Raw genomic sequence first — 26,348 nt, 5'->3', positions numbered from 1 at the left:
GATCCAGAAAGCTCCTGCTCATGCCAGTGGAGAACACAGAACTGCCTATTCTCTAAACTACTGCTGGAACAGCTGCAAGAGCTTCTTGGAGGAATATTCTGTGTTAAATCCAACTTTAGATCAATTGACAACATCTGTGGCATGCTGTTGATTACCCCCCAAAAAAACAATCATCACTGATTTAAAAAAAAAAAAAAATAAATAAAAATAAAATTAACATGTAAATTGTGTTTACAGTAATGAAATTATAATGGAAGTCTATGGGGCAAGTGTACAGGAGGGTTTAAAAGCAGAAATGTGAAGCTTGTATTTTTGTTAACCCTTTAAGCTCGGATGGGCCCACGAGAAAAAAAAAAAACATTGTTGAAATATTAATAACTACAGTCTTGACCAACTCAAAATAGTTGTCTTTTAAAAGCTTAGAAGCTCTACTTTACAATGCGTGTAGGCATTATGATCAACTGAACAAGTGCATTGAAATTTGCAGACAAATCAGAAGTGTTCCTGGATCATTTATTAAAAAAAAAAATTGCACTGTACATATTATTGCAGTCAGTAAAAACATCAAACTGATCAAATAGCCATGTGTCATATGTTGTTGGAAAGCTCTCAAAGAGTAGAATACAACCATCCTGTTTGTTTTACTCACAGACAAAAATATACCGAGTAATAGCTAAGTATATGTCTTTGACAATTATGTTGGTGTTGCTTATTTGCTGTGTTTTTGCTAAAACTATTATTGAAAAATAACTGAACATAAAACATCACATACCATTACTTAGAGGAGGTGATTATCTTACAGACGAGCCCATATACAAGGTAATCAGATGTGTAGATCATTAGATTATCCACATGAAGCACAATGTTACATATGGCCACCAGGAGATGGCGCCAAGTAAATGACACAAACTCAATGATGCAGACTCATTTTCCACTTTTCCACTATCGGGCCAGAGCGATCCAGGACCTCGAGCCGCAAGACCAAAATCGATCTGCTTTCCCTCCATCGGGCCAATAAATCCGCAGCATTGCTCAAAATCCCGCCCTTTATACGCCACTGCAGTGCCAGCGTCACACACCCCACCTATTTCACAAGCAAGAGGGAAGCTCAAGATGAGGTATCATGTTTTCTAGTTATTTAGAATATTGAGTTTATATCAAATGTAATCAGCAAGATAAGTTAGTGTTGACAGCTCACTGACTGTAACTGCCGTGATGTCCCGAGTGGTCTCTCCACTAACAGTGGGACGTTGTCCCAGCACACCATCTATGAAAGTTCACAGAATCATGGAAAGTAATTTCTTTGGGCCCCGTTTTGTCAATTGGGCATTTTAACGGATTTGTGCCCGGAATCTTTTTTTTTTACCGTGGTTAGTTCATGTTAATTAATGTTATTAACTATTGTTAACAAATGTAACCTTATTTTAAAGTTTAACCACAATATTACTATAGTAAAGCCATAGTTAAACTATGTTTATTGCATAGTAAAACCATAATTATGGTTTTTATTACCATAGTTTTAATTTTCCTGTATTATCACTGTGGTTTCAGTACGAATATCATGGTTAAAATATGGTTACTGTAGTAAAACCATGGTAAATATATTGCGAGGGCACGCAAAACTATTTCAGAAAAAAAACAATTCTCACCCTGTCCTCTAAGGAGCTCCGTAAGTAAGTGATAATGTCACACTCTATGTTTCAAAGTTTGATCGCTGCGTATTTTCAGTGTTTATGTGTGATTTGTACACTTGCCCCATAGACTTCTATTATATTTCTGTAACCACGTTTCATCCAATTTTACACACTGAAAAACTATTCAAAATTATTTTCTATAATAACTGACAGAATTCCTTTTGATCATGTTTATAGTGCTTAACTTGTATTGAACCTAGAATATTCCTTTTTTTTTTTTCCTTCTCTCCCCAATTTGGAATGCCCAGTTCCCAATGCACTAAGTCCTCGTGGTGGCGTGGTGGCGGAGGATGAATCCGTGTCTGAGACCGTCAATCCACGCATCTTATCACGCGGCGTGTTGAGCGCGTTACCGCGGAGACATAGCGCGTGTGGAGGCTTCACGCCATCAACCGCGGCATCCACGCACAACTCACCACGTGCCCCACCGAGAGCGAAACACATTATAGCGACCATGAGGAGGTTACCCCATGTGACTCTACCCTCCCTAGCAACCGGGCCAATTTGGTTGCTTAGGAGACCTGGCTGGAGTCACTCAGCACGCCCTGGATTCGAACTCGTGACTCCAGGGGTGATAGTCAGCATCTTTACCACTGAGCTACCCAGGCCCCCAGAATATTCCTTATTGAACTGTCCACTTCTTTTTCATGAATATGCAAATCAGGCTGATGGGTTTGTTTGTGAGTCATAGGTGATTGGTTCATTGCTCATACAAGCTGATTCATTGGATGAGATCTGTGACAGTCACTTATTCACCAGAGTCAATAAGTGTGACGCTCTCTGTGTGCCTGTAAAAGAAGAAATGTGTTGTGTGTTTGTGCGTGTGTGAAGGAGAGATTGGTGTGTGTGAGTGTGTTGAAACACTTGCGTAGCAGTTCTAGTGTTACCACAGGTCTGCAAGTTACACGAAGAAGGTGTCGTAAGGCAAACTATACAGTTGGCACATTTAAGAGAGGGACTAGAGATGCAGAGAAAAAGTAAGGAGTTTGAGATTGAGTGTACATCCTTACAGTTAAAGTGTCATGAAACTGCCGCATTTCAGCATGGGTCCGTTTTCACCACAATTGTAAATAAGAACCGGTTTTTAGTTCCCAACCCTATTGAGAAGAGGTGTGTTATTGCTTTTCTAAGACCATATAGGAACACCATGATACCGTATAGTATCATAACTCTATAACAAGCGCTCATGAAATGTTCGAATGTTTTCAAATGTGATGAAATTTAATCGCATCCCAGGAATGTTTATATCAAGGCTGAGCCAAAAATTACACTGTATGTGTCCACCTCGTGATTCCGACAAATCTTTTCCCTGTCTTTGTCTTTGTGAACAGAGTTGTTTGTGTGAGGTCTCAGTAAGTAACCACAGAACAGTGTATGCATGCTGCTGCGAGTTGATTTGTGAGATTGTATGTTGTGCCTTGCATGCGGTTGGTCAACGTGTGATCACACACAAGTTTCGGAGTAGTTGCAAAGCTGTCCACACACACACACACACACACATGATTGACACTGATTGGCATGGCTGAGTTCAAGCTTACCGTTCATAACTCTAGCTGCAGAACAAAGAATGAGTTTGTTTAAAAATAAGCCGCAGACACTAATCACTTACAAATTGTTTGTAAACTGTAAGCCCAGGTCTAAAATTGTCATTGTGTTGGTTTGAAGCAGGTGGATTTAATCATTAGCATTGTTTGGGTTCATGCAGTCGTCTGGTTTTAGACACTCTGTGTGGTTTGCTAACAGTACTTACATAACAATGTGTCTCTCTGCTCTCTCACTCACTATCTCACTCTCTGTCTCTCTCTTAGGTTCCCCTGCAGCTGATTGAAAGTGTAGAATGTCGGGACATGTTCCAGCTGCTCATCACCTGCAAAGATTGCAAAATCGTCAGGTTAGAGATCTGTTTGACTGTATGTCTGTCTTTCTGACTGTCTGTCTGTCTGTCTGTCTTTCTGACTATCTGTCTGTCTGTCTGTCTTTCTGACTATCTGTCTGTCTGTCTGTCTATCTGTCTATTTATCTATCTGTCCACCTCTCTGTCTTCCTGTCTGTCCATCCATCTGTTTCACTGTCAGTCTGTCTGACTGTCTTTCTGTCTGTGTATCTATCTATCTGTCCACCTTTCTATCTGTCTGTCTGCCTGTCTGTCTGTGTATCTGTCTATGTATATGTCTATCTATCTGTCTGTCTGTTCGTCCAACTGTCTGTCTTCCTGTCTGTCTGTCTGTCTGCCTGACTGTCTGTCTGGGCATCTATCTGTCCATCTGCCCATCTGTTTTCCTGTCTATCTGTCTGTCTGTCTGTCTGTGTATCTGTATGTCCGTCTGTCTGTCACCCTGTCCGTCTGTCTGTCTTCCAGTCTTACTATGTTTGTCTGTCTACCTATCGGTCCGTCTGTCTGCCCCCCCCCGTCCGTCTGCCTTCCTGTTTATCTATCTGTCTGTCCGTCTCTCTGTCATCTTGTCTGTTTTTCTGTCTTCCAGTCTTACTATCTGATTGTCTGTCTGTCTGTGTATCTATCTATCTGTCCATCTGTCTGACTGTCTATGTATATGGCTATCTATCTGTCTGTCTATCTGTCCTTCTGACTTTCTGTCTGTCTGTCTGTCTATGTATCTATATGTCCGTCTGTCTGTCATCCTGTCCGTCTGTCTGTCTTCCAGTCTTACTATGTTTGTATGTCTATCTATCTGTCTGTCTGTCTTTCTATCTGTCCATCTATCTGTCTGTGTATCTATCTGTCTGCCTCTCCATCTTTGTGGGGAAAAAATCATATCAAATATTATTCAATTTGCTTCAAGTTTTCGTTTTGGCAACAAAACCTGTCAATTATTAAATTCTAGTGATTATTTTACATTTTAAAGTGATTTGGAGGAAGTTAAACGTCCCAAACGGCAAGGCAAGCCCAACATTCTAAACTGATTAGATCCAGTCTACTGTATAAAGATATATATCTGTCCATCCATCTGTATGTGAACTTCTCTGTCATTCTTTATCAGTCAGTGTCTCTCTGTTGCAGTAGATGTGATGTGTGTTTTTCGACAGGTGTCAGTTTTACACATTTGAGCAGTGTCAGGAGTGGTTGAAGAGACTCAGCGCTGCAGTCCGTCCTCCCTCTCGGATAGAGGAGCTCTTCTCCTTTGCTTTCCATGCGTGGTGTGTGAATCTGTATACGGGAGAGAAGGAACATCATGGAGATCTGTGCAGGCCAGGTACTGTCAGACTTCAAAACCATAAAATCTGGTCCACATTGCAGCTTATCTTCTTATGAAACACCCACGTAGACAGGACAAGGCCATCTGACCATCATGTTAAAGACAAAGTAGTCTCACATCTTCCTTTTCTTTCTTCTTTCACCATCACATCAATTTTACAGGTGATCATGTAATCTCACGTTTCCATAACGAGGTGGAGCGAATGGGCTTTGACACTCAGAATGCGTGGAGAGTCACTGAGATCAACAGCAAGCACAGGTGAGTATTTCTGATGAACACACACCTCACACACAAGCTTTCTGTGTTTAAACGCTTCTAAATTCATCATGCACTGGATGCACAACCCTGTCCTGCTTTGTGGGTCTGGTAATGGCAGTGCCCAGGATTAGATGACTTTAGACAGGCATCACTCAGCCCGATGCCCTACTCTGATCACTGTGCACTCTGCTTGCCCTCTGGCACTGCCAGGCTGTGTTCCAGCTACCCTCAGCTGCTGCTGGTGCCAGCGTGGATTACTGATAAAGAGCTGGAGAATGTGGCCGCCTTCCGTTCCTGGAAGAGGATTCCGGCGGTGGTTTACAGGTCAGTCAGACAAATTGGTTCAGAAAACACAAGGAGATTTTGCACGCTCTATCAAATATTCAAATCAGTCAAATTAATTTATACTCCATTCCAAAACCTTGCGAATTGCTTATGTAGGGAACATTTTTAGGTATCACTGGCATGCCCCCGATACAAAATGTGTTCCGAACAGTAGGCAGCCAATTTATGCTACCTTTTTTTTTTTTTTGGGGTCAGAATCAAACGCAGTATCACATGGATCCTTCACAGATTAGGCAATCCAGAATGCGTTGCAGTGAGCACAGTGAAAAATGTCTCCCAATAGAGGATGACATGAAAATGTTTCCAGTTCTGAAATTTTTTTATAGAATAGTGCCAACTTATTAAAATGACATTGTTCTGTGTGATACGTACATTTTAGAGTATCATGCCATTATCTTAGCATATGATGGAATCTACTGTGAGTGTATGAATTGTTTTTCACACATGACATCCGTTTACTGTTTGGATGCTGCCTTAAAAGGTAGTTGGCTCAGTTGTTGTTGTTCTGTAGTGTGCCTATGATTCTCCCATTCGTATACTGTAGTATTTGTAAAGTCCCTCTGTTTTGGCTATTTATTTATTATTATTGGATGCTTCTAATTCAAAGCAGTTTCTAATATAATAAACAGTTGCCGTGGATCAGTCTGAAGTAACAGTATCACAAGAAACTTAGCAACTCTTAAGTTTAGGATCACCCCTCCTGGAGTTTGATCCTAGGACCTTAAAGTTACTAGTCTTGATCTTTAATCTCTACATTACTAACTCTTCCGTCAGGCACCAGAGCACAGGGGCCGTGATCGCTCGCTGTGGTCAGCCTGAGGTCAGCTGGTGGGGCTGGAGGAACGCTGATGATGAGCACCTGGTGCAGTCCATCGCCAGAGCCTGTGCTGTGGACAGCAGCTCCTGTAAAGGCGTCCCCAACGGCTCTCTCTCCCGCGAGTACACTAACGGAGCTGACCTCTCTGATGTCGACTTTGGTCAGTATGCGAGAACGTGTGTGTGTGATTCTGCTAAACAGTCTATTAAAAGCATGGCAAACTCTATCATTTTTATTGGTATAGATACTTTTAAGGAACATACCTAAATACATATAGTTCTGGCTCTACTATCTGATCGACTTAGACATGTTTGAAGCTGATAAAATCTGATACATGCACACCTAGGATCATACATACAGTATGTTGAAATCAGTATTAATGTGCCAAGTCATATAAACTTTCATTGTTGCTTGGCAACCATAAACAGCCTACTGTTGGACGAATGACCTATATTACTTTGCAGAATATTTTTTTTATTTATAATTTATTCAACAATGGAGTCTTTTATCATATCGCTGCTTTTGTTGCTATTTTATGAAAGCAAAAAGCCATAGAAGGGTGTGCATTATAGTAATGTTAGCATGGTTAAGGGGGTTTTAGGCACTCGCCTTACATTGTGCAACAACACCCTATAAACATGGTAAAATGTATATAATCTACAACTTTTCATGGCCTTTTGCTTTAATATATTGCACCCATATGCAATAACACCGTAAATGAATTTCCTAGTCCTGTTCTTGATAGACTTAGATATTGGAATAATCTGTGACTTTAAAGGGATAATGACATGATCAAAAAGAGCATTTGTTGAAACCAAGCTGCCAAAACGACTCATTCTCTAATTCCTCCATATTGTGATATTACACTGTGGTAGACATTTGCCACTGACCGCCTCCACAACAACACCTCAAATCTTAATTTACCTTTAATCACTTCTGTAGTCTGCCCAGTAGTGGTGAGCAGTGAGATGGCAGGCAGAGAGCAGGTCAGTCAATCTATGTATATAAGAGCAGAGAGCCAATTATAACAGTGGGTATTTACTTTCAAGTCTTAAAGGAAAAGAAGCACCAAAACCGTCTGGCGGAGGGTCAGAATGAGGGTGGAAAATGTTAATGTTTTACAGTGACCAGCTAACTGTGGCTGGAGCAGTGGAAATGTTCAATATATGACTGTTCTTTGTGCAAAAAAACTTTACTAATATCATAAGTGAACCTCAAGGAACATACTAAAACAATTTTTTAAAAAGCGTGTCATGGCCCCTTTAAGGCCAAAATGTACTCTAAGCAAGTACATGAACGCAAATGCAATAGCTTGGGCACTGCAATGCCAATGGGCGGTCCGGGTGAACATGCTTAATTTGCGTTCTTGCGTTACCGTGGCGGGATTAAACCTTGCTTCTCAAGGAGGGTGATAGAGTTACCTTCAAACATCTGTGCCATTAAACTGGATTTGTTATTGTTGAGGTAAGCTGCTATAAATATATTGACTTTAACTTACTTGCTCAGCAATATACTCTCTCGAACTGTTGCTTCACCGCAACAGTAAAGAGAAAACTCACTGTAGAAGCGGATAGTTCACTAATCTACTCTATAGCACCCTTTGCGACAACTTTGAAAATAAAGAGCGTACTTGCATTGTGTCATGAATAGCAGTCTGACACATTACAGAGCACACCGATCCGTGAAATCGAGCTTGCGTAGCAAGATGCGTCTTTGTTCGTGTACTTGCGTAGAGTATGTTTCGGCCTTAAAAGTACATGTAAATTAGTTTAACAGTACTGTTCGTCTCTGTCTATAGACTCATCCATGACTAACAGCTCAGAGGTGGAGTCACTGGCCATCCAACCTCGTAAACTTCTTATTCTGGATGCCAGGTCTTACGCTGCTGCCGTGGCCAACAGAGCTAAAGGAGGAGGCTGTGAATGCCCAGGTACCCTCTTATAACAAACACTTTAAAAGTGATAAAGGTCTTTTCTCTGACACTTCTTTGGATTTATTTGTAATGTTTTTGTGTACACAAATGATTCGAGTATTTCACATTCTGAAGATACATACAGTGGTGCATAGACCATTGCAATGTGAACCAAAATTATCTTGTGAGATTCTGTTTACTGCACATCTTAACAATAAGCCTTTCCATGAATTTCATGAAATATTTTACCGCCTCGTTTTCCTTCGTGTTACACTAAATATACATAGCATCTGCTCTAAGGTCGATGGAGTGCACTGGAAGACGCCCCCTTCATTAATGTCCTGTTGTTCCCCTCTGTAGAGTACTACCCTAACTGTGAGGTAGTGTTCATGGGCATGGCCAACATCCATTCCATCCGCAAGAGTTTCCAGTCTCTACGCTTCCTCTGTACGCAGATGCCTGATCCGGCCAAGTAAGTGTGCAAATGACCAGCTAACTGTGGCTGGAGCAATGGAAAACTTTATTTATTTATTGACTATTTTAAATAGGGATGTAACATCAGACACAACATGCTTTGTCCTTTTGATCATTTAGTTTTCTCAACCCGCTGAGCGGAGTCATTGAACTTAGTCATAAATTATTTTAGGCTAACACTAAGCCAAATCTTTTAGCAAATTCCAAATGTCCAAATGAAAACAAGCAATGAAAGTCTCTTCAACGAGGTCATTAACAAAGTATTGAACTGATGGTCTCTTTAAGGAAGTAATTTAGCCGTTTGTGATAGTTCTATTGTTCTTTCTCTGGCAGCAAATTTGCCTGTGATTTCCAACACTTGAGTTTGCTTCCTTTTCCATCTGCACCGTTTCCCTCCATTTGTTTGAAAGTCAAAAGCAAGTCCTTTTAAAGCAACTCTATTTCTCTCTCTTTTTCTTTTCTCTCTCTCTCTCTTTCTCTCTTTAGTCAGCATGAGAAACCCTGGCCAAGTGTTGTGTTTATAGGCAACACACATGATTCGCTGAATTAAAGAAATCTGATTCTCTCTATTTGGTCTGATTGTAAATGTCTCACTGCAGGAGGTTGTGATGTTTGTGTAAAGGTGATTTTCCATTTAAACTGGCTTCAAAGTCATGTTCCTCTCAGGAATGGTTTTTTAAGAGTGTCCTCTGGTTACCTGCACTCTGTGTTTCCTTTGCATTGGCTATGTTTGACCATGTTGGAAAACTATTTTATAATGATCAAAGACAGCGACCCAACCACACTTGTCAAACCACTAGTGCCAGTAACTGTAGTCCTTTTCACAGTTCTCCATTAGATATTATAAATCCATTCTCCTGGTGTGCTCAAAGCATTTTCTCTTTCACTAACATTAAAGTAATGTTTAGGTTAAGCTCAGTCAACAGCATTTGTGGCATCATATTGATTAACACCAAAAATATTTTCAACTCGTCCCTTGTTTTGTTTTAAAGAGAAATTATCCAAGTATCCATCATTACTGCTTTGTTACCATGATGACGCAACACTTGTTAACCAACACTCGTTGCTATACTTCTTTGAAACGTAATGTTTATGGACTGGCCCCATTCAAGTACCTTACTGTAACCATGATTTTTACGTAAACAAGGGATGAGTCAAATATTGTCTGTGGTAATCAACATTATGCTGCATATGTAGATTGAGCTTAACTTGTATTGAACCAGTTGCATTCTTATAAAGAGGTCATATCAAAGACAACCAGATTTTCCTGATCTTTTAAAATCAAACAGCTCAATGTACTATGTAGACATACTCTAGGTCCACATCCACACATTTGAAAATCAATTAATTTCACTATGTTTATGCCTCCACCAAAAACAGAGCACTTGAAAATGCTCTATATTACCACCTACTTTGGACAACAATGACGTTAGGAAACTGAAAACAGATTAGTGTGGATGTGGCCTAACATTCATAACTCAAAATGTCTTCCCCAGTCCACCCAGACTATTTACTGACCAAATTAAAACCATTGGCATATGGGTTATAAGCATGAAAAAGTCGATATGAAAAATCAATGTTTGATTTATAATGAATTGGTAATACACTTTGTAAAAACTCTATGAATTCAAATGCAGATATAGTAAAATCCAGAAATAATAATAGCCTCAATATTTAGGAGGATTGGCACTCCTAAGAACATAGAATAATTCATATATTTTTTTTTTTTCTCGTTCTTAAGTTAATGCGGAAAATCGTCATAAATGGACGTGACAGTTGTGAAAACAGCATTTACCTATCAGCTACATGATGAGGGAAACCATCCAAAATGCTTTGAATCCAGCAGACTTTGACTTCTGAGATATCGGTATGATATTCATTGATGCTGCATGATTGATTGAATTAAGATCGCAATAAAATCGCAATATGACCTTGCGCGATTACTTCATCTTAAAAGGATTCATCTCTGCATTCAGTGCTTCAGTCAGTGTTGTGTAAGCAAGCGGCGCCCTCTAGCGATCTGGATTGCATTAAGCATTATACCACTATAATACAACATTTAAAAGGGGGTTTTGTTCCTTTGGTTTAAACGTTATATTTTTTCATGTAGTGGTTGACATTTCTGTGGAATTGCCCTACGTGTGTGTGTGTGTGTGTGTGTGTGTGTGTATATATATATATATATATATATATATATATATATATATATATATATATATATATATATATATAGTATGAATTTGTACTGTTCTATCATATACAGTACATATATGCAAAAGTGCAAAAATGTTTTAGAAGTACAAAATAACCTTTTTCATATAAATCATCATGTTATCATATGTATTTTATTTTTTTTATCTTTGTATCTTCTACTTATCTTTCATTGTGGCTCTCTTTTGGCCCATCATGTGTTCAACAGGTCCATGTTCAATGGAAAATATTTATTGTTAGAACAGTGAAAAAGCTTTTGTACATCTTTGTACATTTTTAAAGCATAATTCCAAAGTAAAACATTGTTTGTCATTGATCTGATGACAAATAAGTTAAGTGGTTACCTTATGTTGTTACGCAACATGTTGAACAGATTTTGTACTTGCAGATCTTTTTCACATAATACTTTAGTACATGCATAATCATAGTCATAGGCCCTCAACTGGTGTTCAGTGGATAGGAATGTGTGTAACATCTGGGTTTTGTTGTGTCTTTAGCTGGCTTTCTGCTCTGGAGAGCACCAAGTGGCTGCAGCATCTGTCCCTGCTGCTGAAGGCATCTCTTCTCGTCGTGAACGCAGTGGACCGCGATCACAGGCCCGTCCTGGTGCACTGCTCAGATGGCTGGGACCGCACCCCTCAGATAGTGGCACTGGCCAAACTCATGCTGGACCCTTGCTATCGCACCATTGAGGTGAGCTCAACCATTTTCAAGAGAAGGGGGAGATGACCATTAAAACATTCTCTGAATTATTACGAGAAGAATTCATAAGTTGTATCACATGCTGGGAAAATCCACAAGGGCTTATTTTAAATCCTGTTGTTTGAAATGCTTACAAGGCGATAATTACATATACAATGGCTTGGAGGAAATGTTAAAATATTCGTAATGTTTCCTGACCTTAGAGCACAGCAACCTCTGAACACGGACCCATATCCGTTCACAGACAAAACACTAAAGAGAAATTTCACACAGTTCACTCTGTATCAATTTCATGGTCATGGTTTTGGTTTGTTAGGTAGATCACCATTTACATATATTTCTTTATTTTTTTTATTTTTGGTACAGGAACTGTTTTATGTACAGAGAAAATGCTGCAAAAAATAAATAAATAAATAAAAAGACAGTTTAGGCTCACATAAATTGTACCTTATATTGCATTACAGGAAGAGCATTGAATGTTTAATCTCTTCTAGCTTGGTACGGTTTTTCTCAAGATGGAGCATTCAAGGAGATTAATCTGGATTGGATACAATCATGTTGATGTCATATAATCATAAACTCTCCTCTCCTTTCTACTTTCAGGGTTTTCAGGTGCTGGTTGAGACCGAGTGGTTGGACTTCGGTCACAAGTTCGCAGACCGTTGCGGTCACGGAGAGAACGCGGAGGACTTGAATGAGCGCTGTCCTGTCTTCCTGCAGTGGTTAGACTGTGTGCACCAACTCCAAAGGCAGTTCCCGTGCTCCTTTGAGTTTAATGAAGCCTTTCTGGTGGGTGAAACCTGATGAAGCCCTTAATCCTAAAATGAAACCTGATTGATGGTTGTACTTTAACTTTGTGTCAAATTAATGCTCATAATTTTTTTGTTTTGTTTTGTGTGTTTAGGTGAAGTTAGTACAGCACACATACTCGTGTCTTTTTGGAACGTTTCTGTGTAACAGTGGAAAGGAGAGAGAGGACAGACACATCCAGGAACGGACCTGTTCCGTGTGGTCTCTCCTTAGAACTGCCAACCGCTCGTTCAGAAACATGCTCTACTCCGTACATTCAGAAACTGTACGTCATATAATGCTTTTAGTCTGTGTCTTCCATCATTTCATGCTAACAATGGGTTTGCATGTACACAAAAATATTCTTTGGACCCTCAAGGCATGCTTGAGCTATTTAAACCCTTTCTGACTGTCATATGTTAGTGGAACATGTTCATAGTTACTGTGTTGAACTACTCCTCTGCTAGGACACCTGTGTGAACCTAGGGTGAACTGACTTCATACATCCACTAAAATCACTGCCACACCAGTTGCTTAAATGTCATAATAAAAATGTTTCTACCTAGGTGCTTCACCCTGTGTGTCACGTACGGAATCTTATGTTATGGACGGCGGTTTACCTGCCCAGCTCTTCACCCACAACCCCTTCAGATGACTCATGTGCACCCTACCCAGCACCTGGTGCCAACCCTGAGGACCAGCCCTTGGGCAGGTAATTCTCCAGCACAGCCTTAATGGAACAGCCTGACATATCTTTACAGCACTTAAATAAGTTTTCAAACTATCTTGGCACTCACTTTGTTTTTTAATTGGAAACTGTCCATGTTTATCTAGCATGAAAGTTTACAGATTTTGTGTTGTGTTTGTCTTAATTCAGGGTTCCCGCGGATGCTTAAAAAGTCTTAATGTCTTAAATTCAGTTTTCCAAAATTTAAGGTCATAAAAAGTCTTAAATATCTTAAATGAAACAACAATTTAAAGAGGTCTTATATTTGAGTACGGAAAGATGGGAATCATGATATGACCTAATGTGATTATCAAACTTCAAAAAGAATACGCTTCAGTTAAATAAATGCATGCGCTGCATCTTCAGAGTGAAAACGTGGAACTGTATTTTCTCCACGCACGCGGCGGCTTGTGAGTGTTTTCAGCTTTTGCAGAGCAGTTCGCAATCATTAGGACATATCGGAAATGTATGACAAGCGATCACTAATGATCAACTATTGATGATGATGATATAGTGTTGATGAAATATGACAGTATTTACTTTTAATAGTTTATATTGTAATATGCTGTAGATCATTGTAGGATGTTTTATTTTCCTTATCTGTTTGAATGAGCAGCTGGAAGCAGTGAAGCACACACATTTCAAAATAAGAGTCCCGGTGTATTTCAGCCTTTAAAGTTAAAAGTCCGCACTATGAATCAAAAATCTTTTTTTTTCTTTTTTTTCCCTCCTGGTTATTGGTATTTTGGTTGCACTATAAACTGCATCTGGAATTGAATCCAATTTGGGCTCTTGTAGCCTCTGTCTGGCCCTCCCCATCACAGGAAGGAAAGACTAAGAACATTTCATATTGGCTTCCAGTTTTAAAAACTATTGGCAGATTAATTGCCTTTCTTTCAACTCATTATCGTATCAGAAAAATCCTATATTGGTCGACCTCTAATTTGTATTTATTTATATAATGGTACTGTACATAAACCAATTTTAATATGATATGTATGTGGAAAACATGTCTTAAGTATTTTAAACTTGCATACAGTATATCCTACCATGTTTTACTGATAAGCATTCTTAAGGCCATGTTGAATGTGTGCCCCTGCCTAAGTAAGAGTCTGTGATACATGATTTTATTTTGAGATTGTGTTGGTTTGTTTTGGTGTGGGGATATGGTATTAATTTTATTTGTTCAGATCTTGGAAAAGGTCTTAAAAAGTCTTACATTTGATTTTATGCAACCCTGTAATAGTGTATAGAGGAAATCCAGCTTTTATAAAAAAAAAAAAGAGACTTTTTACAAGAGCCATTTTGAAACGAGCTGTGACATATTTCCATACTGTTTTCCATGAAGGAAGTTTGATTTCAATTCTGATTTCTATCATGATTATTCAAGAAAAAGTTTTTCAATGGATGTGAGTTCCACTTACAGTCAACATGAAATCCATATTTGCCCAATTTACTCTTTACTACACGTTTATGGACTCATTGTGAACGATTCATCGATTCATTATTCCAAAGAAAAAAACATTATGTCTTTTTGATGTCTGTAATACTTGCTCCGCCTCTAAAACAACTTTCCTTTTCGGCTGACGTCACCTACTGGTGTAGGTAATGCAGCCTTTCTAAAATCTTGCTAAGATTTAAATGCAGTAATTTAATGTCAGTTAATGTATTCAAGTTAACAGCAATAATAGCGAATTGGATAGATTTGAATAAAGGCTTTACTATTGGAATACGTCAAGATGCTCTTGTAGGTGAACTTCACCTTCGGCATCCCAAAAGTGGGGGCCGGCGGTGTTACTGGAGGGGAGTTGTACTCCACAATCCACTGCAAACTTGCATTCAGCTCTGACTCCATTCTGGTATTGTCTTTCACTTGGGATTGTCACATTATGTAAGTAAAATGGGTTGTGAATGCTGTTTTATGTTGACTGTAACACATTTCAAAGCAGTTTAGTCATTACAAATATTGTTTTTCTGAGAAGAAACAATTTTCCCCATATGCAAAATATCTTGAGCTTGTTTACATTTTGTATTGTCCAAACAGGCGTCCCAAGACCCGATCATTCGATAACCTACCCAGTGCTTGTGAAGTCGGAAACCCATTAACTTCGAATCGGCGTTCCAGCGACCCAAGTTTAAATGAGAAATGGCAGGACCCCCGCAGGTCTCTGGAACTCAACATCGGGAACGGGCTTGATGGTGCTGTATCTTCAGATCCAGAGGGGAGGGTCAATGAGCAAATGGGGTCAGGGCTTATGGGAACATTGCCCATTGGGTGCACAGAGGAAAGGGATGGGTTTGGGGATGTCAGGTTGCCGATGATGGAGGGGGTTGATGAGGCGGAGCTGTCCTTGACAGTGGGTGTGGCTATGGGCCAGATGGAAAACATTCTCCAGGAAGCAACGAAGGAAGAGTCCGCACCAGATAGCCGCAGAGACGCTAAGCCAGACCACACTAATTATACCTCTGCTCCAAATTGCGAAAGTAACAAAATTGCACATTCCGCAGGGATTGAAAGCAATGGCATTAGTGGTAAAATTGAGACACCGCTTACTGTAAATGCCCATGAAAGCAAAGCTGAAAATCTCGGAGACAGAGAGGTCAATGGACATTTTTCGGAGGATGGTAGTTCCGAAGAGTCCTCTGCTCTCAGCCAGGATACCTCTGTAAGCCAAGACTCTGAGGAACTAGCCGAGGAAGCCCTTGAGAAATGCGCCCTACAGGAACCTAACCCCTCCCATAAAATGCTTAATTTCACTCCCAATGGCCTCCAGACTCTCAGTTATAGTTATGAAGTTGAGAACCCTCCAGGGCAGGGTCAGACGTCTACCCTTGCCCCAGAGACAAGGTCTGAGTCTCTTGAACAAGCCGAGAAACGTCTTTCCCTCTTGGAGAGTTCCACGGAGACGCTAACAGAGGACTTGGGTGTTCAACTCGAGAGTTTGGGACCCTTGATTATTCCACCCCCTCTTAAAACCCTTGCCGAATCGTCGTGCCTCAAACAGGGTCTTAAAGCTCACCCTCAAGGCACTCCCAGAACTTTAAACAACACCCCAAAACGGCCGTCTCTCAGTGCCTTTCCACCCTCTACTGACCTCCTCCACCTGGTGTGTAATGGAGAGTCCCCAGAACCAGAGCCCACAACTCCACAGTGGGCACGCACAAACGGGGAACGAGCCACGCTTAGCCGACAGGTGTCACTGGCTAGTTGTGGCTCGCTGACTCTCCACGCACGGGGCAACTGCTCCCACCATCGCTGCCTGCACTTAGGTTTTCTGGGCCGGCCGAGCTTCAGCCCTCCAGAGCCCCCCTCATCCCGGAGCCACCTGGACGATGATGGGTTGACCCTTCACACTGACGCTGTGCAGCAGCGTCTGAGGCAGATCGAGGCAGGTCACCAGCTGGAGGTGGAAGCTTTAAAAAGGCAGGTACAGGAGCTCTGGAGTCGCCTGGAGAGCCACCAGGCCACTGGGATGCTGCGACTCAACGGAGACATTGGAGATGAAGTGGTGAGCAGTAGCATGTGCTGTCGTTTCACTGGAACTGTACTGGCTTTATGAACTTTACAGAACAGGGGTGCACAGTTCTGATCCTAAAGATTTACCTGCCTGCAGAGTTTATTTCCAACCCTGCACAAGCATACTTGTCTCTCATCTTCAAGTGAACCCAAAGATTTTGGCTTAATTTCAATTTGCATGCTATTTATCCTAAATAGTATTAATAGTATTCTAAATGCAAAAAAGTGCACAGACTATACCATCACTATATTATTTCCAGTTGATTAACGAAACACACTTCAGTGCGTGTTTTTTGTGCTAATATTTCCCTTAATCCCTTGTGCAAACATACAATATCTTGTATGTTTGATTAGAGTTGTAAGTAACTTTGCAGTAAGGTATATCTCAAGGACCAGGACTGAGCACCTCTGCTTAAAACAATACATCATACAAAAATACAGTGTTTGCTCAATTTCTTTGGTCCGAGTTTAAATCTGTATTTTCATGTAAGTGAACTCTTTGACCTTAATACCATTGGACCCCTAAATATCTGCTTTTCCACTATCGGGCCAGTGTGAGCCAGGGCTATCAACTGGCCAGCTGGGGCCAATAGCATCGGACCTCCAACCACATGACCAAAATCGATCTGCGTTCTCACCATCAGGCTAGTAGCCCTGCAGCGTTGCCCTAAAATCCACCCTTAACACGCCGCCCTGGTGCCAACACCACACACCCCGCCTGTTTCATAAACAAGAGGGAAACTCAAGTTGAAGCATCATGTCATCTAGTAATCTACAATATCAAGTTTATATCATATGTAAACATTAGCTAGCTTGCGAAATAAGTTAGCATTGACAACTCACCAACTGTAACTGCCATGTTGTCCCAAGTGGTCTCTCCACTCACAGCGGCACAATGTCCCAGCCGACCGTTCATGATCTCGAACCATTTAAAGTTCTTTCTTTAGGCACTGATATGTCCAATGTGCATTTGAACAGATTTGTACTGTACCCACAATTTATTTATTTTTTTTCCGAACCAGTACCATTGTGCGCTGGATACACAACCTGGCAAGTTCGGCGAAACTCCGCCTTTGACATTGACCCCGCCTCACTCCCCAGTTGGCCTTCTTTGGCCCAAGGGTGATCGGTGGCCATTGGCCGTTGGCCCTGAGAAAGCCCTTAGGCGGCATGATGAAGCCCCGGAATTGACCCTGGGATCGCAACTGGCACGCACTAGCACACCCTCATTTAGCCCGATAGTGGAATTGTGGCTAAAGATTCCATTGGCTGAGAGAATTGGTTTGTGTATTTTATTCAAAGCCTGATCAAAATTTCTAAAATATAGCTTGTTGCTCTATGTAGTATGTATCCAGCGCATACCTCAATTCATGTCTTTCAAATGATATATTACAGCTCACATTATAAAAACAAAACTACAAATGGTCAAAATAAAAAAGTCTCTGTATTTGTTCTGTGCTCTTAGCATGTTAGCGTACCATATGCAATTTACTACACATGATCATGGCAAACTTTAGAATTTCATGCTCTCAGGTTTAGATACTGTAATACCTTATTTTCTTTATACAAAAAAGCCTTTTCATCATATAATGATTTTCAATTGTCAAAAGATATGTTTATTATGTCTAATAAAAATAATTATGTTAAACAAAATGATTTTATCTGCATGAAAGTACTGTTGTAGATTCAGCCATGCTTCAGAGTTTTTCCTCTCTCTGTCAGACCTCAATCACAGACTCTGACTTTAACCTGGAACCGAACTGTCTGTCGCGCTGCAGTACTGAACTCTTCTCAGAGGCCAGCTGGGAGCAGGTGGACAAACAGGACACTGAGGTACACCTCAACACACTTGAAGAACTGGAATCATTTAATTTCTAAAACTAAAAGTTTCAAAACTAGATTGATTATAAACAAGCCATTTACTTGTGTTCACTTATATATCAATGGACACTTTTCACTGACTGTTATGACGCGTTTCTGCTTCAATTTCGCAGCGTAAATCTAGCAAAACTTTTATTTGTTCTATTTTTTTTTTTTTTAAGTATTTATACAGTACAATTTGACAATAAATTTGCCATCTTTCTCTCTTCTCACTGCTGTAATCAATCTCTGTATCTTTTTCCTCTTTTGGAAAGTTGTGGAAATTCTTTCTTTTGCTGTTGTTGCCAATAGGAACGCAAAATATTATTTGCTGTGGTTTCCCACTTGCCACTACAAAAGTTTACCACACTATAGTTTACTTCTGCGTTCCACACTAGGGCTGGGTAAAAATTCTGATGCATCGTGATCTTCATTTAAATGATTTCGATATCGATTCTTATCGTATAAGAATCGTATTTATTTGAATTATTTGTGGTTCTTTCTGTATGGCACAGTTTATTGTGTGGCCGCTAATTTATCCTGATTTCCTACTCAAGAACAATAAAGTCAGTCTGTCTATAAACAGGATTCGTCCTTCTGCCAACACCAAAACATTTAAAGTAGGTTTAGGCTAGCATTAAGATACGTAGATGTATGTATGCAAACCTAACAATTTTACAGCTAGAATTAGCCTACTTCAAGTCATCTCTCGTAAAATTATTTTATTTTATCCAAACAATAACAGCAGCATGATCGTATCATCTCCTGAACCCTGCAATGCATGAGCATCCTGCTGTCTGGGCCTTTGCTGTCTCTGTAGTAAGTACACAATCTCGGTAAAATGGACTGGCTAGATTCAATATCTTCTTTAAAATAAACAATTATTTACAGTCTTCAAAACATGTCCAACTTTACAGCTGTGAAAGCACTTATAGACTTAGTAATTTAAATGCTTCTTGTGTGATATTTGGCCATCATCCTCCCACCCATTATCAATAACAGATTGGTGGAAGAACAATATTGCTGTAATTCTGTTTTTATTTGTTCCCAAGTGTCTGTCATTTTGAATGCTTTGTTAGTATGTAATATCACAACTGGTTATGCTTAACCCGAAGTTCCGCGAACATCGCCTGCAAGGCGTCATGAGATTCAGGAATATTGTGGATAGTATTGAAGTTCAGAACCGAGATCCTTTCACTGTGTGTTAAGGAAAAAGGTTTTGGTTTGACTCGTTCCATGTAGATCCATGCAATCCATTTGTCATTGAATAATGTCTCTTTTAATACCCTTTCTGTCCTTTACAGTCAGTTGTTGACCAAAAACAACATCAAATAAACATTTAATTCTAACCACACATAGCATATAAATAATATGCGATTTTATGACGTTTATTGATGGAATACATGGATTTGTGCATTTTTTTTTAAAAGCTTAAATGTGACCAAAATGATGAAAAATGAATGATAAAATACAATTTGAAAAATGTGTATTTTTTAAATATACCTATTTTGAAGGTTCCCTGTATAATGAGCAGCATTAGCCTATATAATTTCTTTCACATGTAAGCAAAATGGACATTTTAACTGAAATGTACCATGAATCAGAATCAATTCGAGAGCTTGTGAATCTGAATTGAATCAAATCTGTATCAATACCTAGCCCTAATTCAAAACTGGAAGTCTGAAAAGGGTCCATTGTGAAAAAAAGACTTGGAGTTGTTGATCATGTGTTAAGAGAGAATACAAGAAAATGAGAATATAGAGTATAAAATATGACGAACTCAAAATGTACCCTGTCTACTTCAAATGACCCTTGTCTGACAGTGAGTGAGCCTTTTCGGGTGATGCACCACTTGCGGGTGAAGTCTCCATTCTCATTACAATAAATCCACTCCTGTGTTTATTATTCCTGGGACATGTGTTGCGCGTAATCAATGAGTGTTCACTGCTCCACACAATCAGTTACTATGCTAGGACTTGCAGTCGAGTCAAGCGTGTACCTCCCAATTTTAGCCACAGGATTGGGGAAAAACTTTTGCGATGTTTCAGGAAGTGGAAAAAATGGGCACTGCATGAATTTATTAATGCATCAAACAGTCAACTATTATTCACAGAAGTTAACACGTTAAATTTCCCAGCCCTAGTAAAAATATGACTTTCTCCACCTCTGAAATTACTTATCTTTATAATATTTACCTAAAATAACATTATTAGTAATGAAGTGGTGAGCAGTCACATCCCAAAAGTCCCCCTACGTTAATTCCCACTGATTTCACTCAAAAATACATCACATTATGTAATATAAATGTGTTACAAATGACATTTCATGTTGTCTTTGTTTTCTATTTGGCATTTGGATCTTTTATTGAATGCTAAATTCTTATTTTTTGCAGGTGACCCGGTGGTACCCAGACCATCTGGCTGCCCAGTGCTACGGCTGTGAAAGAGGGTTCTGGCTGGCCACTAGAAAGCACCACTGCAGGTAAAACTACATCACAGATGACACCATAATACATACTTGTCTCTCTGTTACTCTTTCTCTGTCTCCCAGCTTGTATCTGCTTGAGGGACAGATGCATTGGTGTTGACTCATTTCCTTGACGTCTTTGAAAAACCTTATGTTTGTGTCCAAAATTCCTCCGCCAGTCAGCAAACAGAAATGTTTGGCGAGTTTGTGCTCATTGCTCATTGCTGCAGCATTTGTAAATATATCAGTTTAAACAAACTACCCAACTGGCATATGAGTAAACAGCTAAACACTCTAGAATCAACATGTTGTACACAAGCCACTGATGTTGCCACAGCCGACCATATTTCATACGCCAATGTTACATGAAATAAGGTTTCTTTTTCAAATTGCAAATTGCAAATATCAGGCATAATTTTAGTATTACAGTGATGTGATTCTTTAAGCAGCTGCCTCTCTATCTACTGTCTAAATAAGCAGTTACTGTACCTTCTAAGGCTGCATCCTAACTGAAATTGAACCTCACAAGTCACTGATTTGGGACAATCCACATACACGACAAGGTGCCATTCACATTGAATACATTTTTGCCTTTTTGTGTTTCTCTATGTAAGCATGCGCTAGACGGACATCTTTGACCATTGCGATGCATCTCGTTTTTTCAGCGTCTCACACAACTAGTATTTTTATTTAACACAAGAACATGTTCGGTCCAGTTTGGCTGAAACAAGGTGTCTTAGAAGGCAGAATACATAATCTTTCATATTGGCATTATGCATGTGATGCTTAAAGTGCTGTCTAGATAGGCAGCTCACTAGGTTTTGTTAGCACAGAGCTGAAGTCTTCATTTTTTCATCCTCTACACAGAGGCAAGGAGCGTATGGAAGAGGTTTGGTGAGAATTGCCCTCTTTCTCTGTCATGGGGTTTTCTTATCCTGTTAACCATCGCTTGCATTGCTTCAGATTACTCATAATTCTCCTGTCCTCCTACATGTCTTTATGGGGTTGGAGCAGACTGTGTTATTTTGGGGGGTTGGATGAACGAGGAGGAACTGTACCATAATATAGGGCTGCACGGTTATGACAAAAATCATAATTGTTGATTACTTCCCTTGATATTGTAATCTTGGTTATCAATTTAGATAAATACAATTTACATAAAAAAAAAAAAAAACTGCATTTCATATTCTTTATTTAGGCTACACGTCCAAAGCAAGCTGAGAACTGTGTTTATGTGAGACATTAAACATGCATCAGACTGCGCTAAACTCACTCTTTAGGACTTTTACTGGTAGCCATATGGAGCCATTAGAATTGGGACACACACAATTCACAAATTTCCACACATTCTCTGTTTGTTTATTAAATATTTTTGCTAATTTGATTATCACGTTCAGCCGCTATTACGACTGTAGTGCTGTAGAACAAAATTTACCATCCATTCTGCAAAATGTTGTAGATTTTACAAAGAAAAGTCAGATTCTGTCTGGACCTTGACTAATCTAAACACTCTGATTCATCATTGCATTCATATGCACAACAGATTTGGGCCCGATTTTTACAAAGCTCAGTGTTGCCAAAAAAAAAAACATTGTAAATAGTACATTTAGACAAGACTGGAGTATACAAAAAAGGAATTCTGTAATTGACATTCTTCACGATTAGTTAATTGTGGCAGTCATAATTGTAATCTCGTTATGCACCAAAATAAAAAATGATTGGCCGAAACCGAAAATTCTGGACACACTGGGCCGAAAACCAAAACCGAAAATTATTCTTTTAAATTAGACTTTGTTTGTAAAAAATTTTTTTTAAAAAAATGAACAAATTCTAAATGTTATTATTAGGGGTACACCGTAACCACTTTTTCTTTAACTACACATTTCATTATAAAATAGAGTAGACAGAGAATTAAACCTTTATTGTTAACTGCTCTAATGGATAATGCAGCAGCTAAATTGAACTATCCAATTGTATGTGGACTGGATTCTGTAGTGGATCTCTTGTGTTCATTTTAGTTGTGATAGGATATCACATTACTCAGTCAATTGAAACATTATTGTAATTTAATAATAATAATGACAATAAAGTAATATATTTCAATTTCAGTCATAATTTCTCAACTTTAAAATACTCTGGCTTTTATTTTTGCAGAACATTTAGTAGCGCTTCACAAGCCGTACATGCGCGTGGTGCTATGAGAATGTCAACATAAGAGCAACGCTCGTTCAATGAAGCACGCTGCACATGCAGACAATATATTTACTTCTTAAACACATACTTGGCATTCACAAAACTATTGTATGACTTCAAGATACTTCAAGAAGCCTTAAAGCACAGTAATGGCTATTATACACACAATAACACATTATCTGAGCACTGGAAAATGCTCTTCATTAATGCGCTAATAACCAAGAGAGTGATCACTTCACTTCTGGCTATGTGGACTCTAATGTGCAATATAAACAATGGGTTTTCTCCATGTGAGTGTTTCTGTTACCGTATTTGAAAGTAAGCGTTTCTGTTTAAATTTACAGCCAAGATTTTTGGCATCCCAAGTCTTTATAATCTCAATTATTTTTTTTATTAATTGTGCAGCCTACCATAATATTTTCACAGGTTCCAGAGAGCCGTGTCTTTAGGGGAATAGAGGTGTTGGCTTCTTGCATTTTCTTTTTCTTTGGCAGTACTGTCCCTCACAATTTGACACAAAAATACTGACTTTTATAATAGTGACTTTTCTTCATTGGGCACACCAATAGAGTCTGTTAATTATTAGGATTTCAAAGGGCCATATTTTATACTTGAAAAGCATTTTATTTCATTTTTTTTTTTTCCCTGAAGTCCACTTACAGTATAATGTCAGTCAAGCTTTCTTAGTAATTTAGTAGTAATTAAAAAAAAAAAGTTTTCCATGATAATGACCCCTTAAAATGGAATTCCACCTGAAATAGATTTTGCTTGACCTTGAAAGGCTGTTTATGTGTTATCCTTGCAGTTGTGCATGTGCATTTGTGTGATTGATGATTGTGGTCATTTATAAAAGGCTGCATGTTTTGTGTGTGTGAGTGTATGTGTATAACAAACACAGTGTGTGAAGCGTTGGCTGGTGATTTGACACACCTCCTGTCACTGATTTGTGATTAATCGGAGGTTAATCTACAGTGTATCTACATGTGTCTGGGCTCAGTTTAGTCCAGACTAGAAGAAGAAGCCCCTCCCACCCATAACACTTTAATATCGTTTCCTGTTCAGGACATGATGATGGACTTGACGTCTTTTTTAAATATGTATTTATATAATGTGTCTTGTAAAATGTGTTTAACTCTCGGAGACCCAGTGTAGCAGAATTGCAACATTTGTTTAAAGCAATTTAATTATATCTGTTTTTCATTAAATAGAAGGAAAAAGAACTACACAACAATAGCTGACACTCTGTATCACAACAACAGTTTTGGCTGGAAAAATAATGCTTATTAAATGTCAGAGCTTGCAAAAGTCACACAGAAAGGTCACAGCTAGATGGCACAATTGCAATTTAAACTGTAAAAATTATTCTTAACATGTTTACTGATTTAAAACATTATTACAACCCCAAAAAATATCAACTTTTGTAAATCGTTTTGTAAAGTGTAGCAAAAATGCAATGCTGGGCATTAATGGTCAAACCTTTTCTATATTCACTCAATGGTGTCTATTCAGTAAATCATAGATAAACTATTCCAAATGATTTTCAGCTGATTTTCATACTGTTCTTTCATTTAAAAACCTTTGTTTTATGGTATTATTGGTATATTAAATATACTACATTACATATAAATGGGTATTTTTATTATTTTGATTATACCAGCAAATCTATCATCAATATGAATAGTTCTCATTAGTTTTAAAAAGTCCAATTTCATAACTGTTATGTAATTTACTGCTTGTAATGTTATTTTTCATTACACTTTTGCAACGTTTTTCCCAAATTTACCTTAAAACTGGTAAAAACTCATTTTTATAGCCAGTGGCTCTTTAAAAACACTTTCATGGTGGCAAAAAAAAATAATGTATATATTAGGGGTATAAATCAGATGTTTCATCACGATACGGTCTTATATCGATTCTCTTGGCCTGCATTCCGATATTTGCCGATACGATTTCGATTTGATTCAGGGCCCTGCGATCGATATTTCGATATTATGTGTCTATTTTTTTGCCCTCAAATGCAACCAAAATATAATTTAATTATATTATTCAGCTCTCTGTATCCACATTGGGACATCCACAACAAAATAAGGTACTTCAGATGTTGAAAAAAATTATACAGATAAATAATATTAAAAAATAAAGTCACACACACGTGATGATCACTCGTTTGATGACCGCTTATTTTTCAGTTTAGTCCAATTCAAAGTACATACAAACCCATGACTTGTTTCCAAAACCGTGCTATCTGCGGTTTTCTTGGCTACAACTTCCACAGTTTTAATGAAAAATTCTGTTACAGTTAACTGGGATAAATGTTAGTAAAGGTGTTGATGTGTAATGTGTAAAGTCTTATAACTGATGCTAGTGCTGAGCAGGTGTTTCTCTTTCCCTCATTAGTGATGTTCAGAATGTCGGCGTTGTTTCACATGATGGTTGAACTTCTCCATGGTACTTTAAAATAGCAAATTCCCATGTAAAATTCATATGGGTTGTATGTGCAATGATATCGATGGAAGCCCGAATTCATCGCGCATGTGAGCTGCTCTGCGTTTGTCACGAGAGCTCGCATTTTAAGGAGTGCCCGGTTGACGTGCTCGCATGGATCCTGTCACTGGAGCTCGGTTTCGCGGGAAGCCCAGTTGACGCGTACGCACGCCACACGGATAGCAGAGCACAATTTGGCTTCAAAGACCCCACGTACATCCATGTCCCACATCCTTCAAAGCGTATTTAGCGCTCATAAAGTGAAATTAATGTAATAAGGTTGCTTCATCGCCTGATGGAAATGCGTACAGAGTATTGTAATAATGGTACATTCTAAAAAAAAAAATCTATATCGATATTTACACGTTGTATCAATAAGATTGGATCGATGCATCAATCCAGAACGATGGATCATTACACCCCAATATATATATTTTTTTTATATATATATATATATATATATATATATATATATATATATATATATATATATATATATATATATGAAGTTTTCAGACCCCTTCATTTTTTTCCACATTTTATGTTGCAGCCTTATGCTATAAAATGCTTTTAAAAAATATATATATATTTTTTTTTACATCAGTCTACACTCCATACCCCATAATGACAAAGCAAAAACCAGAGTTTTGATAGCTTTGCAAATTTATTAAAAAGAAAAAACTG

At 38.8% G+C, this 26,348-nt stretch overlaps 1 protein-coding gene across 3 annotated transcripts in view; it reads left to right on the top strand.

The window, feature by feature from the left end:
• The window catches only part of LOC127414522 (myotubularin-related protein 3-like), a 61,052-nt gene that overhangs the window by 29,683 nt on the left and 5,021 nt on the right, over nucleotides 1–26,348 (top strand). For 2 of the 3 annotated variants that reach the window (XM_051652593.1, XM_051652594.1), the window contains 15 exons: nucleotides 3,503–3,585; nucleotides 4,740–4,906; nucleotides 5,071–5,167; nucleotides 5,378–5,491; nucleotides 6,287–6,489; nucleotides 8,128–8,259; nucleotides 8,602–8,713; nucleotides 11,424–11,619; nucleotides 12,232–12,417; nucleotides 12,533–12,703; nucleotides 12,984–13,129; nucleotides 15,189–16,653; nucleotides 18,384–18,494; nucleotides 20,914–21,002; nucleotides 21,855–21,881. In XM_051652593.1, coding sequence (XP_051508553.1) covers nucleotides 3,503–3,585; nucleotides 4,740–4,906; nucleotides 5,071–5,167; nucleotides 5,378–5,491; nucleotides 6,287–6,489; nucleotides 8,128–8,259; nucleotides 8,602–8,713; nucleotides 11,424–11,619; nucleotides 12,232–12,417; nucleotides 12,533–12,703; nucleotides 12,984–13,129; nucleotides 15,189–16,653; nucleotides 18,384–18,494; nucleotides 20,914–21,002; nucleotides 21,855–21,881 — 3,299 coding nt within the window. The remainder of the gene's footprint in view (nucleotides 1–3,502; nucleotides 3,586–4,739; nucleotides 4,907–5,070; nucleotides 5,168–5,377; nucleotides 5,492–6,286; nucleotides 6,490–8,127; nucleotides 8,260–8,601; nucleotides 8,714–11,423; nucleotides 11,620–12,231; nucleotides 12,418–12,532; nucleotides 12,704–12,983; nucleotides 13,130–15,188; nucleotides 16,654–18,383; nucleotides 18,495–20,913; nucleotides 21,003–21,854; nucleotides 21,882–26,348) is intronic. The other variant, XM_051652595.1, reaches the window with a different exon arrangement.

Source organism: Myxocyprinus asiaticus, chromosome 24 (genome assembly GCF_019703515.2).
Source record: "Myxocyprinus asiaticus isolate MX2 ecotype Aquarium Trade chromosome 24, UBuf_Myxa_2, whole genome shotgun sequence".
Lineage (NCBI taxonomy): Eukaryota > Metazoa > Chordata > Actinopteri > Cypriniformes > Catostomidae > Myxocyprinus > Myxocyprinus asiaticus.
This window is presented reverse-complemented; position numbering and strand designations above follow the sequence as displayed.